This window comes from Callithrix jacchus, chromosome 22, assembly GCF_049354715.1.
Source record: "Callithrix jacchus isolate 240 chromosome 22, calJac240_pri, whole genome shotgun sequence".
NCBI classification, from domain to species: domain Eukaryota; kingdom Metazoa; phylum Chordata; class Mammalia; order Primates; family Cebidae; genus Callithrix; species Callithrix jacchus.
Window position 1 is genome coordinate 4,817,348 of NC_133523.1, and position 13,680 is coordinate 4,831,027.

The 13,680-nt window shown below is 60.2% G+C and overlaps 1 protein-coding gene across 13 annotated transcripts in view; it reads left to right on the top strand.

Annotated features, from left to right (window-relative positions):
* KDM4B (lysine demethylase 4B) overlaps positions 1–13,680 on the top strand; it is a 181,158-nt gene that overhangs the window by 113,076 nt on the left and 54,402 nt on the right. For 12 of the 13 annotated variants that reach the window (XM_054249397.2, XM_054249398.2, XM_078361605.1 and 9 more), the window contains one exon: positions 1,344–1,481. In XM_054249397.2, coding sequence (XP_054105372.2) covers positions 1,344–1,481 — 138 coding nt within the window. Of the gene's footprint in view, positions 1–1,343; positions 1,482–7,396; positions 8,254–13,680 lie in introns of those variants that run through there. The other variant, XM_078361608.1, reaches the window with a different exon arrangement.

Sequence of the window (13,680 nt, forward strand, 5' to 3'; positions counted from 1 at the left end):
GCGTGGTCGGGTGGGGGTGGCCTGGCGGAGGGCTGGGGGGTGGTGCCCGAGTGCCCGGCGAGCTCTGTTACTCTCCGGAGCCGTGGTTACACCCAGAACTCTGAGCAGCGTGTAACCCCTGTGTTTTACGGGATGTTGAATAGAGAGGAGGGGGCCCACTTTTCAAGGACACTCACTTCTAGTCCATGAGCCTCAGTTTCCACGTCTGTGGCGTAGGCCTACAGTCCCGCCTCTCAGAAACCCTTGGCCCAATCCCTGGGGTGTGGCAGGTCGGAGTGATGGCTCCACGTTCGTTGTTGATTTTTCTGGACGGTCATCTTTCAAAGGCTTTATTGACCGGCTTAGCAGTGAACAGAGAGTGGGGGGGGTCAGTGTCGTCATCTCAAGTGTCCCCAGAGTGGGGAGGGTTCCCAGGGCAGAAGGCTGCAGCACGCTAGCACTAGTAGGCAGCCCTGCCTTTTCTTTCAGGCCTTGGGGTGGTTGTTGGGAAACCTTGGGCCTGTGGTCATTGTGGGCCCTACCCCAGCCACACGCACCTCACTTCCTCAGTTTAGGGGGTCCTGGTTCAGAGACCTGTGGAGTCTAATGCGCCGACCTTCAGAATTGGACCTGGATCTGGACGTGTCGACCCACTCTCCAGGGTGCTGACCTGTGGTGTCGGGTCCCGCCCCCAGCGTGTAGGTGTTTCTGGATCTCCATGACATCGTGGAGCCCCCCTTGTTGGGATGCGATGGGAAGACGGCATGGGATGGCGGCGTGTCTTGGGCCCCCTTCCCGGTGTGTTTTGCCCGTGCAGTGGTGGTTCCTTTCTCATTCGAGGGCAGCAGGCTGTCCTGAGCGCACGCCGTGTCTTGTCCTCGGAGCACTCTAAAGCTGCCGCCAGCACCACCTCAACCCCAGCCCCAGCTGCTTCAGGCCATGTCACAGTGACTGTGTGACTCAGCCACCTGCAAAGCAGGAGGCCCCCATCGCTCCCCGTGAAGGTCCAGCTGGAGGCACGCTCACGGGCATCGCGTCCAGCCATGGCTCCATCTGCTGTTCTCCCGTCAGGGTGATGCTGACGGCCGCCTCAGGGCAGGGCAGGGGCTGCTGGAGTCTGGAGGGGCCTGGAGGAGCCGAGTGCAGGCCGCAGAGCTGTGGATGTGGCTGCTCGCCGTGTCCTTCATGAGCCTCGTGGGAAATGGAGCCCCTGGAGGCCTATGGAGCTGCCTTTGACATTGTGCCACCCCATGGGCTCGGAAGCCAGGCTCCCTGACACTCACTGGGAAGTCCTCGAGCCCCGTCCCTGGCCCTTGCAGCACTTCCAGTGGCCCTGCCCTCACCTGTCCCCTTTCCCTTCACAGATCACGCAGGAGGCCGGGGAATTCATGATCACATTTCCCTACGGCTACCACGCCGGCTTCAATCACGGGTTCAACTGCGCAGAATCTACCAACTTCGCCACCCTGCGGTGGATTGATTACGGCAAAGTGGCCACTCAGGTAAGAGCTTGCGGCTGGGAACAGGGCCCAGCAGGGTGGGAGGCGGCTCCTCTCTGCCTCTGCAGCCACACCCCCATGGCTTGTGCACCAGCCGTTACGCTCAGCCCAGGGCCTGGACTCTTGACCAATGTCTGTCTCTAGGCTCCTCAGAGAGCTTTTGCCCAGAACGCTCCTCACCTTGAAGACTAGAGAGAAGCTGGGCAGGTCAGGTGGACGACAGTGGCCCAGGGCCCTCTGGCACGTTCTGTACGCCAGGTACCCGGTGGCCTGCTTGGGCCTCCTGGGTGCGGCCCACTGCTCAGGTCTTGCGGTTGGGGTCTCTCCTCCACTGGCGCCATTGTCCCCCCTCCTGGCTGGCCCCTGGGGGTCTCCTGGCCGTCGTGGTCCTGAGGATGGGTTGTTCTCCTGGGGGCTGCTTGGCCAGGCAGGAGCACACTCAGGCATCGGCCCTCATCCCTCTGCGCCTACCGGTTGGTGGCAGCCCTCCCAGCTCCTCAGAGCCTGGCGCTTCCTGCTGGTGGGGTCCCTGGAGGTTGTAGTGAGCTTAGCGTGCCTGTGAGAGACTCTCAGTGAGTGGCCCTTGCTTGTTTTTTTCTGGTGATTCTCGTTCCTGGTCTCAGAAGGCCGATCGTTGGCCAGCAATTTGCATCTGAACCGAGCGCTTGTTGTCACCTTCTAATGCCACGTGCAGCTGTCTGCGTGGCTGCTGCTGACCACGTGGAGGGCATGGGAGGCTACTGGATGGATGGGAAGCCCATACAAGCCACTGCTGGGCATGGGTGGGATGGGGTTGCCTTGGCTGGCCACCCTTCCTCCATAGTCTCTGCCTTGGAGTCCCAGTGATGGGGACATGGAAGCCTTACGAACCCCAAGCCTCAGAAGGGGGAGTGTGGGATCCAGCAAGGAAGCAGCTGCCTGTCCAGTGCTGGGGGCCAGGGAGTGTCCTCCCAGGGCTGTCCCTGCAGTCCCCTGGGTGCCTTTCCTGGCTTCCCCCAAGGAAGACTGAGCTGTCCTGTCAGGCCAGACTCGGCTGCGTGGCCCCAGCTCAGGGCTGCTGTTTCTGGGCCACATTGAACAGCTCAGCTCCTCCTGACCCCTCTGTCTTTCCCGCGGAGACAGCCCCAGCCTCAGCCCCTCCCGGCGTCTCCCTCTGGTTCAGGGACCACGTGGCTGCTCATGATGAAGCAGACTGGGGCGTCCCCCGCCAAGCCTGGCTGGCCAGAGTAAGAGCAGCTGCTTCCTCCCAGCGCCCCTCCCACTGTGGAGACTTCCGGTTCCTCCAGGCCAGGGTCAGCACAGACAGCGGACTCTTCTCAGATCTGCTCATGGGAGCAGGTGTAATAGGAGAGACCACAGGGCCAGACCCAGAGTCTTCTGACTCTCCCAGCATTTTCTAGATGTCAGACCGTGGCTGGACATGGTGACTCATGCCTGTAATCCCAGCACTTTGGGAGGCCGGGAATTTGAGTCCAGCCTGGCCAACATGGCAAAAACCCTGTGTCTACTAAAAATACAAAAATTAGGCGGGCTTGGTGGCACATGCCTGTAATACCAGCTACAGGGGAGACTGAGGCAGGAGAATCGCTTGAACCTGGGCGGTGGAGGTTGCAGTGAGCCGAGATCATGCCACTGCACTCCAGCCTGGGCAACAAGAGTGAAACTCTGTCTCAAAAAATATGTGTGTGTGTGTGTGTGTGTGTATGTGTGTGTGTATCTCTATTTGTATATATATGTATATGTATATCTCAATTTTATATGTACGTGTGTGTATGCGTGTGTGTATATATATATTTAAACATATGTATATATATAAAATTAAGGTGGTTTTTGGCTGGACACGGTGGCTTCACACCTATAATCCCAGAGCTTTGGGAGGCTGAGGTGGGAGGATTGCTTGAGCCCAGGAGGTCAAGCCTTCAGTGAGCTATGAGTGCACCACTGCACTCCATCCAGCCTGGGCAACAGCGTGAGGCCCTATTTCAAATTAAAAAGATAAACTGAGTGTCACCCGTTTCTTTTTACTTCTTTGTTTTCCCTTTTACGGAGACAGCGTCTTGCAGTGTTCGGGCTGTCCGGGACTCCTGGGCTCAGGCGACGCCCCCTCGGCCCCCCAGAGTGCTGGGGTCACAGGCGTGAGCATGCCAGCGCCTTCTGCTTTTGTCACCTGGCTGCTGGGAAAATGGAAACAGTGTAGGCGGCCTGAGTGACACCGCTCCTGGCTGCGCTGGTCTGGACCAATGAGCCAACCTTTATTTTTCTGGCTGTTTCTCTGCCTTCAGTTCAGTGTAGAAGAGCAGGACTTTCCAGCAGGAAGGACCTGGGAGGTGCCCCCGGGACTCACTTCCGAAAACCTCTCGTATCTCTAGTGAAGGCTCTGGCTTAGCTAAAGGAAGATCGATCCGAAAGTCGGGATTTCGGCTCTTTGATCTGAGGGAGTAGCTCAGTATCTCAGGGCCGTGGCTGTTTTGAGAGGGCGTGTGTCTGTGTGTTTGTGTTCCTGAGGGGACGCTGTGGGTGTTGTGACCAGCCCAGCAGCAGATTGAGCTGTAAGCCCCAGGCCCCAGGCCTGTCCTGGAGGTGGTGTCACAGCTGAAGCTGCCGCGGGGCAGTGGGGACTGTCCAGATATTAAAAGCAATTTGGGGTTCAGCCATGTGTTCACAAACAAGTGACATTTGGAAAGTGCAGCCTTAGATTGGGCGCCATGCTCACATTGTCAGGCTGCGCAGTGTGAAATGGCTGAACCAGCGGCGTGCAGCGCGGAACACGTCGGGTTCCGGGCGGGCGCCCAGGGCCTGGACTCCCTCCTGGAGGCCTCAGCCCCGCTGTGCCAGCCCCTGCTCAGGCACCCCCTGGTGTAGTCAGGCTTGGCCTGGGCAGCGAGGGCCTCACTTGGAGTGGCATTAGCCACAAGGCCTCTGTGGCCGTCTGGTGGAGTCGGGGACTCTCAGGCTTGTTGGTGGGGCAGCCGGTTCCTGACTGTGGCAGGGTTTTCTACTCCCATAAGCAGCCGAGGCTGGAGAGGCTGCTGGAGCGTCTCGCCGCACAGATGACAGAGGAGCGTTTAAGGGCAGGGGAAGGTCCAGGTTGGGACGTGGGGGTGCTCGGACCTGGTCCAGGTCTTATGTGCAGCCTGATTGGAGGGAAGGGGGCAGCCCAGAAACCCCCTTTTCTGGCTTCTGTCTGGCCGGCCCAGCTCCCTGTCCCGTTTACGCTTTGGAGCACATTCTTCAGAAGAGAGCCAAGGAGGAGGCCTCCCCCCGACTCGCCCGGAGGCGGCTTTGCTTGCTGCTTTGTTCGTCTTCTTCCACTCCCAGGGACCCCGCACCCCAACCAGTCGGCCCCTTTTCTGTCATTTTCGTACTCGGGAGCTGACAGATGAGAAGCCATCCCCCTGCCCTGGCTGGGCCCTGTGCATTTTGGGTGTCTGTGTTCATGGGTTGGTGAGCTGGGGCTCAGATCTGCAGGCAACTTTATGCCTTCTGCAAACTGAGCGGGAGGTTTACATCTTCAGAGGGTCGTGGTGGGAGGGCAGTTCAAGGGTGTGTGACCTGAGACAGCCAGACCAAACTGAGCCTCACTCCATAAACGAGCATCCCGTGTGTACAGCCACACCCGGGGTGGAGGGGCATCTGCGTCCCCTTAGCCCTGCAGAGGGGAGTCGTTTGCACAGAGACTACCTGGCCCAAAAAGCCAAGAACCACATGCTGTGTGGCCTTGCAGAGGAAGCCCGTCACCCTCGTTCTGCAGAACCCAGGGTGGCACATGGGCACTGGCCTCCCCTGCCAGCCTGGCTCCAGCCAGTTGGGGGCCGCCTGCAGGACAGCCACCTCCTCCCCCGCCCAGACCCAGGTCCTCTGTGGGCAGACGGGCTTCTCCAAAGGCAGGCTGGCCCCCACCCCTCACCACACGTGAGCCGGTTGCAGCTGCCTCTGGAGTTCCGGATGAGCCCGCCGGCAGCTCCTGTCCCGAACAATCCGGGCCAGGGCCATGGATGTGCTGTCACCTGCCTGCACAGCATCCCTGGGTGCCCCACAGCAGGCAGGAGGCCCAGCCCACGGCCCAGGTCTGCCCCAACAGGCCAGAGGCTCTCCAAGGTTCTGGCTATAAAATCCCAGAGAAATAGTCTCCCTGCAGCAGGTGGCTTACCTAGATACAAGGCTCGGACCAGGGCCCCGGGTGGAGCTTCCAGGGTCCTTTCCACACCCACAGGAGGTAGGCTGGAGCTCTCCCCTCCCGCCCTCTGCAGCAGGGCCCGTGTCTGCCTGAGCTCCTGGGCGGGATGGAGCAGCCCAAGTTGGTGCTGTGTCCCAAACATTGCCTCATCCCACTTCCCATCGCAGAACGATGTGGGCACAGAGGCCATTGCCCAGTAGGGGGTGGGATTTACTCCCGTGGGTGTTTTTCCTCTCTAGCCAGTCTGTGGGCATTTATCCTCGACACCTGTCTGCAGCGGGAGGCACAGCCAGTGCCCCTTGGGGCAGGAGGAGGCCTGGTGGCCCCACCCCGTGCGTCTGTGTTGGGGCGGTGTGGCTGTGTCCCCACCCCCAGCGTTCCACTCCCGCTCATCCCCTATGACACGTGGTGTCACAGACCTGCTCCCCTCGGGGCTGGTGACCTTTGACCCCAGTGGTGACAACTGCAGTGGTCTCCAGACATCACCCAGCGTCCCTTGAAGGCAGCATCGGCCCCAGTGAGAGCAGCTACCCAGGGCCACGTTCGAGGTCAGGCCTCTCTTTCCGGGGGGTGGGGTAGGTAGTGCCCCTGTAAATCCCAGCTCCCTGCTGGCAAGGCGTCCTGGGCCCAGCTTTCCCGGGTGTCTCCTCTTCTGCTGAGCGCTCCATCTCTCAGTGTTCCATTTGACCTGCTCAGCTCTGCGCTGTGTTCTCCCAGCAGGTCGGGGGCGGCCCGCAGCCTCGGCGTGCCACATCCCGTAAGCACACACGTGTTAAGTATCTAGGAGCCTAACAGACTCCCACCGTGGGGCCAGACCCGGCTTCCGGGCTGGGATTTCCTTAACTCGGTGTCTCCTCCAGAGGGCGGCAGGGCTGGGAGGAGGGATCGGGGAGCGAGGGCGCCGCCGTGCAGCACAGGCGAGTCTCCGTCTCTCAGGAGCGCACTGCTGGGCGGACACTGCTTTCCCCTTACAGACTCGAAACTTTCCCGACCTGCTCTTCACGCCCACCTGTGGGGAGGGAAGCCCATTTCTTTTGTCCACTGCGAGGTCTGAGTGGAGCCCATCACCTGCCTGCTGGAGAGCGGGAGGGAGCCTGTTTCCTCGTGGGTGGGGCCGGTCCCCCAACTCCAGCAGGCCCCGGGCATCTGAGGGTCCCAGGGGCCCGTCGTTGTCAGGGTGAGTGTCCACACCGGCAGGGGCCGGGAGCCCACAGTTTAGCTTCCTCGGGAGCACGTTTCATCAGCCAGTTGCACTCCCAGCCAGCTTGCAGCAGCTCCTCCGAAAACCCGCTCTGATAAAGCCAGGGGGGTATAAAAATTCAGCCCCAGTCTTTGTCTCCAACACCCCTCACAGCTCCTGGACCACACAGGCCATGTCACTCGGACACCATGGACTCGAACCCTCACTCTCCTGGCCCCCAGACCTGAGCAGAGTGCTGGCTCAACTCCCATCTGGAACAGAGGTCGATGTGGGGAGGTTGCCTCTGCCCACAGCTCCACCCATGATAAGTAGGCGGGCTTTTCCATAATTAATCAGAACCTGCCGTTCATCTGTGGGCCAGGCTGAGCAGAGACCACCGGAGTCCCTGAGGGGGCCCTGAGGCTGCAGGGGATGGGCCAGGACCCCCAGAAGGGCAGGTTGTGGTTACAGAGACAGGATGACAGTGGGAGATTTTGACACCCTCAAGAGGTGCGGGAGCAGGACACCCCGCCAGCTTCATCCGCACATTCCTTGGGGCAGATAGAGAAGGAAGAACGTGCATCGCTGGAAATTGGGGAATGCGGTAAACAAAGAGAAGTGGGAGCTGACCCTACCGTCTCTGCCATCGCTCAGCCCTGAGAAGGAACGGGGTCCAGCGAGGGTGAACCCTGAGGACGCCGTGCCCAGTGACAGCAGCCAGACCCAGAGGCCACGCAATGCGAGATCCTGTGTCCACAAAATGTCCAGGACAGGCCGGTGCTCAGAGGCAGGACGTGGGTGCGTGGGTGCCGGGGCCAGAGAGTGCCAGCGGACGGGGCCGGATTTTCTCTGGAGGATGGAAGTGCTCTCTGCACGTGCTGGCGAGGATGGTTGCCCCACTCTGAATGCGAAGAGCTCCCGAATCGCACTCTTAGTGAGTTGTGGGGCACCCGACTCCCACTGAAACCCTCCAGAAACGCCCCTCCCCTGGATCAGTTCTTAGGAAATCAGGAACTGTAATCCACTATGAAAACGGTGTGGCCTCCCTGGAAGGCCGTCTGCTGTGGGTTGCACGTGTGTCTCCTGGTACGCGGGCATAGTGGTTCCATGTCTAGGGAAAGCTATGCTTCATTTGTGGTTGTGGAAAGTTCTATGACTGGGGGAAGGGTTCAACTGGTGGAATATTACACACCCGTGAAAATGGGTCTGCTCCATGGGTTTTGCCCTGTATCTTTGGGCATGGAGATATGGGCACAGCACTTTAAGTAAAAAAGTAGACTATGGACTGTGACTATTGTTATCCCCATTTTTTGTGGGGTCGTGGTTCTCAACCTGGGAAGGGGAGAGATGCCCCCATTGGTTGATACTGGCTTAATGTGGAATTTGGGATACCTTAAAAATACGCAGTAACTTCTCAGTGTGGTTCTGTCTTCTTTTGTACCTTAAAAACCCCGCACACTCCTGTTTTCGTTGTCAGAGGAGTGCCCCTCTGGGGAGGCTGGGGTCGGTCGTTTCTAGGTGCTTCTTCAGCACGCTCCCCACGGCTCACAGGTGGGAAAGGCTTTTGCTGTTGTTTGTGATGGCTTCGTTGATCTGTTTTCAGAATGGGAACTAAAAACCAAACAAAAGGCCAGACACAGTGACTCGTGCCTGTAATCCCAGCACTTAGGGAGGCCACGGGAGGAGGACTGCCTGAGTCCAGAAGTTCAAGACCAGCCTGGGCAACATAGTGGGACCCCTGAAGGAGGGGAGGACAAGACAAAAAACAAAAACTGTGAAGACCCCAAAGCCTGGCTCCTTCCCTCCCCTGCTGAGTGGTCGAGGCAGTGCTGCAGAGAAGGCAGAGTGGAAGGTTCCAGAAGTCCAGCCCAGCATTGCTGAGCACCTGCTGTGTGCTCGGGTGGGGTCCCAGCCCCCGGGTCTGCCAGAGCGTGGTGAGAATGCAGAGCTGGTGGGCCCAAGGGCCTCAGGCCTGCAGATGGGCAGCAGGCTTGCCCCCCAGCCTGACCTCGGGAGCTTAGGGTGCCGTCCTGGCTTTGTTTCGAGAGGTCTCTTTTCTCAAGTAGAGCTGTCTCAGTAGTAATGTCCTCTCTCTCTCTCTCTCTCTCTCAATCTCTCTCACTCTCTCAATCTCTCTCTCTCTCTCTCAATCTCTCTCTCTCTCAGTCTCTCTCTCTCTCAGTCTCTCTCTCTCTCTCTCAGTCTCTCTCTCTCTCTCTCTCTCTCTCTCTCAATCTCTTGCTTGCTTTGCTGATAATACGTACCTCCATCAAGTGCTGCCTCTGGGCCTTGTCGCCTTGAGAGGACCAGAGTAGTTCAGTGACTTTGCCAAGGTCACACAGCAGGAGGCCGGGCCCAGCACACCCTTGGCCTTCCTCTGCTTCTCTCACCCCACTTGGAGGCACAAGCCGATGGGGCGCTGGGGACCCCACGCCCCCCCCCCCGCCCCCCACGTGTTTCCTGCACCAGCAGCTTCGTGTCCTGGGCACCTGTCCTGTGAATAGCCCAACAGGGGCGGTTGGAGGGGTCTCTGGAGGCGGCGGCTCCCTGTCTCAGAGCAGAACTCCCCCAGCATGTGCTGCAGCAGGCAGGCTTTGTAGTGGGATTACTAATGGGCCAGATCAAAAGCATGCTCCCGTTTCACTCGAGGAAACAAAAATGTGCACGCACCAGCCTTTTTCACTCTGAGCTCGAGTTAGTCCTACAAGCCTGCACGCCATGTCAGATTAGCTCAGCACACGATGGCGCTGGCCCGGCGGTGGGTGGTGCATGTGCCGAGAGACAAGGGGTCTCTTCTCCAGAGCCCGGGACTCAACGGCATCCCCATACCCCCCGCCACAGGATTAAACAGAGCGCGAGATGTGAAGCCAGGCTCGTAGGCCAGGGGGCCACTCGCTCTTCACTGCTTCTGTGTCAGCTGTCAGCAAGCGAGGCCTGCTGTACGCCAGCCTCTCCAGGGACCTCGGGAGGTGTGTGGCAGGGAGAGCTTCTGCTCAGCTTGGGAAGGGGACGGTGACTTGGATCCCCCAGAGGCGCTGTTCCTGGAAACCGCCTACTTGGCGCCACCCATCTCCCCCCTACCTCCCGCATCCAGGCTGGGGTGGGGCGGGGGCTCCAGCAGGAACCCAGCCTCTCCTAAAACCCCAGCCCTGGGGTGCACTGAACTTAATTACTGTAAAATTCCAACCAAATTGTTTCTGCTGCCTGGGAGAACTGTGTGTTCCTTCTGTTTGGTAATGAGGCCGCCTGCTCTGGGTCGTTAACCCGAAGCCTAGGGGGAGGCGGCAGAAGGCAGGAGCTGGGGAAGGGTGGGAGAGAGGAGGGCCCACTGAGGCTCAGGAAACTCCAGGCACTCCTCCGACCCCCGAGGCTCATGGCCAGCCTGTGCCCTGCCTGTGGCTCCTGCCTCTCTGACCCTCCGATTCTGGGAGCATCGTGTTCCCCGTAACTGCCATGTGAAATGTGTTTCCCCGTCCCTGAAATGTGTCACTCTGTCCCTGGTGAGGCCTTTGGGGCCCCTTCTCACGGGTGGGCCTTGGAGGAGTCACGGTCACACAGAAATGTGGGGAGACGCTGGAGCTAAGAGCATGTGGAGCAGGTCCCCGGTTGGGGCAGAGTGAGCAGCCTGTGCTGGCTCTTGCCTAGAGTTTATGCGGCGCGTCTGGACAGATTTGGGAGAGGAATGATCTGGAAAGAAGGCCTAGTTTAGAGTCTCTCCCAGGCTGGCACTGTGGACTCTGGGGCAGGATCCTTCCCGGGCACTGCAGGGTGTGATCAGCGCCCCTGGCCTCCACCCACTCCATGCCAGGCGCAGCCCCAACCCTGCTGTGACAACCACAGATGTCCACAGACATCCCCGCTCCCGTGGGGGACGGGGCCCCCTGTCCAAGACACCTGGGTCTTGAGGCTCCCTGCTCCTCCAGCTGTTCTTGGCTTCTGAGATCACACCCTCTATCCCCGGTTCTGCTGCCCAGGAGCTCTGGAGGGGCACATCTGCCCCAAGGAGGGGCTGGGCTTTTCCAGACGGAGGCTCCTGGTGTGGCCCCAGGGCCTTTGCCAGCTTGGCAGCACCTGGTCTTCTTACCATCCTGCATGGAATGGGGCTGGTTCTGGGGCTGCAGCTGGATGCTGCCTGGCAGCGAAGGAGCGGGTCTGCTCATGATCAGGCAGGGGCTGGACCCCTTGAGGGGCGCTGGTCAGGGAGCCTGGGGAGCAGCCATTGGAGAAACAGGAGAGCTGGAGTGGCCTCGAGGTGCCTGGCCCTGAGTCAGTGCTGATGGAGGCCCCTGCTCTCCCGTCTCAGGGCGTCCCGGCTCATGGTCTTTGCTCAGCTGTGGTCCCTGAGTCAGAGCTGGTAGAGGCCCCTGCTCTCCTGGCTCAGGTTGTCCCGGCTCCTGGTCATTCCTCAGCTGTGGTGGATGAGCTGTAACCCAGAGAGTGAGAGAGAACCTCTGGGAGCAGCTGCTGGCAGGGAGGGATGGTGGGGCTGGGGCCTCTGCACCTCTGACCACTCATCCCCTCCCCACCCAAGATGTGACCCTTCATGGGGCCCATGGTGCAGACCTAGAGCCGTCTCCCTGGGTGCAGACCTGCCCCTCCTAATGCTGTGCCTCGGTTTCTCTCCTTGGGCTGTTGGAAGTGACATGGAGCAGCACTTGGGTGGCATCTGGCATAGAAGCAGGACCACCGTGGCTGTTGAGGACCCTTCAAGTCAGCATGTGGAGGAGAGGGGCAGGTCTGGTGGCCGGGGCCAGGCATGTAGCTTGTCACGTTCCTGCAGGAGCTCACAACACTGAGACAGACTCCAGGCCTCTTCCATTTAGGGAGAAACAAAGGGGACGTCGGGGCCTCCCCAGGCACCTGGGGGATGTGAGGGCGCAGCTCGGAAGGCCGTGGAAGGCCCGGGACCTTGCCTGGCCTGGGAGCCGCTCACCATGCTGCGGGGAACGCCCTGCGGCCGAGGCCCAGGGAGCCCTGGGAGCAGCGCCTAATTGTTTTGTTGACGCGGCTGCTGAGCGCTTCCAGTGGGTTTGCTAATGAACTGGTTTGTTACCGGCCTGGCTGCAGCGCTGATAATTACATCAGAAACAGGGGGCCCGCTCGTCCTTCCCACGCCTTCTGTGAGCCATCAGCACAGATGCCGGCACCTCTGCCCCTTCCTCTGTGCTTAACGCTTTGTGTGCCGAGGCATCTGCCCCCATGCCTGCCCCAGACAGATGGTCACGATGGCTGAGAGGAGCGTGACTGCCACTCGCCCCGGCCAGCATCTGCTGGGCACCGGTCAGCTGCTGGGGAGGCAGCGGGTGAGACCAGCGAGGTCGAGGGAGGAGAGGAGACACGAACAAGGGTGGAAGGAGGAATTTCTGCTCCTAGAGAGGCCGCAGGGATGCTGCAGCGGTGGCCTGATGTGTCTGCCACCTGGGCAGCCCAGTCTACAGCCTGGGCGGCTGAAAGCAGCAGACGTGTATCCTCTTGCTTCTCCGGAGGCAGAGGCTGAGATGTGTGTGTGGCAGGCCAAGCCACCTCAGGGCACCCGGGAGACCCTCCTGCCTCTCCTGGCTTCGGGACTGGCCGCCATCTCAGGGTTGCTTGGCGTGCAGGGTGTCGCTCTCTCCTCTGCCCCATAGTCACTCGGCCCCCTTTTCCTGCCTTTGTGTCCTCTTGTCTGCTTATAAGGACCCCAGGCGCTGGCCCCACACAGGCCTGGATCCCCCTGCACTGACGACAGCTGCCACCACCCTGTTTCAGAGAAGCTCCTCTGTGCAGGACACTGGGGATCGTGGGGAACAGCACCGCCGAGGAGCACCGGAAAGCGTGAGGTCCCTGAGCGGGGTCCTGGCAGAGGCCAGAGGTCAGAGGTCAGGGTCTGTGACAAGGGCCCTTAAAAGTTAGATTTTTTTGCCATGAGCTGGGAAGACAGGGAGCCCGGCGGGGATGACCATTGTCTAGGCGGGCATGGGGTCTGTGGGCATGGGGAGAGGGGAACGGCGTGGGCCTGCATTTTAGGGGTGGTGCCTGCAGGACCTGATGATAGGACTGAGGTGGGGGCATGGGGAGGGGCGGGGACTTGGGCGTGTGAGTGCTCGGTGGTAAGGGCGGAGTGGGACCGGGTGTGGCGTGCAGATGCATCAGAGCCTGCGTGTGGTGTGGGAGCCGTGGGCCACACACTGCACCTTACCCACTAGCCAAAGTGAAATAGGTTGAGCTCTCCACCCCTCAGCTGGGCCAGTTGTGGTTCCAGCCCTTGCTCATAGCCAGGTGGGCTGGTGGCCGTGTCCTGGGCAGCGCAGGTGCAGGTCATCGCCATCACCGCAGACAGTCCTATTGCAGTGCTGCTGAGGTGTCCCGTAGAGGGGTCCACAGCCGGGGGCGGGGCAGGGGCGGCCCGAGGGCTAGGGCCTTTTGAGCTGTGAGGTGCCGCACCCTCCACACACCGGGCTTGCTGTTTCTAAGGCCCCCGCCTGCTACCATCCCCGTCCACAGCAAGGCAAGCACCAGCCGTTCCGTCTCTGCCGCTGCAGGCTCTGGAACCACCTGCTGACGGCTGCCGTCGTCCTACATGTTCCGCCCTGGTTCCCAGATCAGAGGCTGGGAGTTGGCACCGCAGCAGACGAGAGCGTTCATGATCCCTGTGGTCAGACGCTGTTTGGGTTGATGATTTTATTGGACCACATGTAATTTTCTCTTTAGGCTACTGGCTGCGTCTCCTCTGTGCCACTCTGTTTTTTTACATGAGCAGACTCTGTTCAGGCTTTAAAAAGAGATGGCCTCTGGTGAAAGCTCAGTGCTGTTTGTCAGGGAAAGGTGGCAGGTGAGCCCCCTGGTCTCCAGGGCAGCGGCAGTAG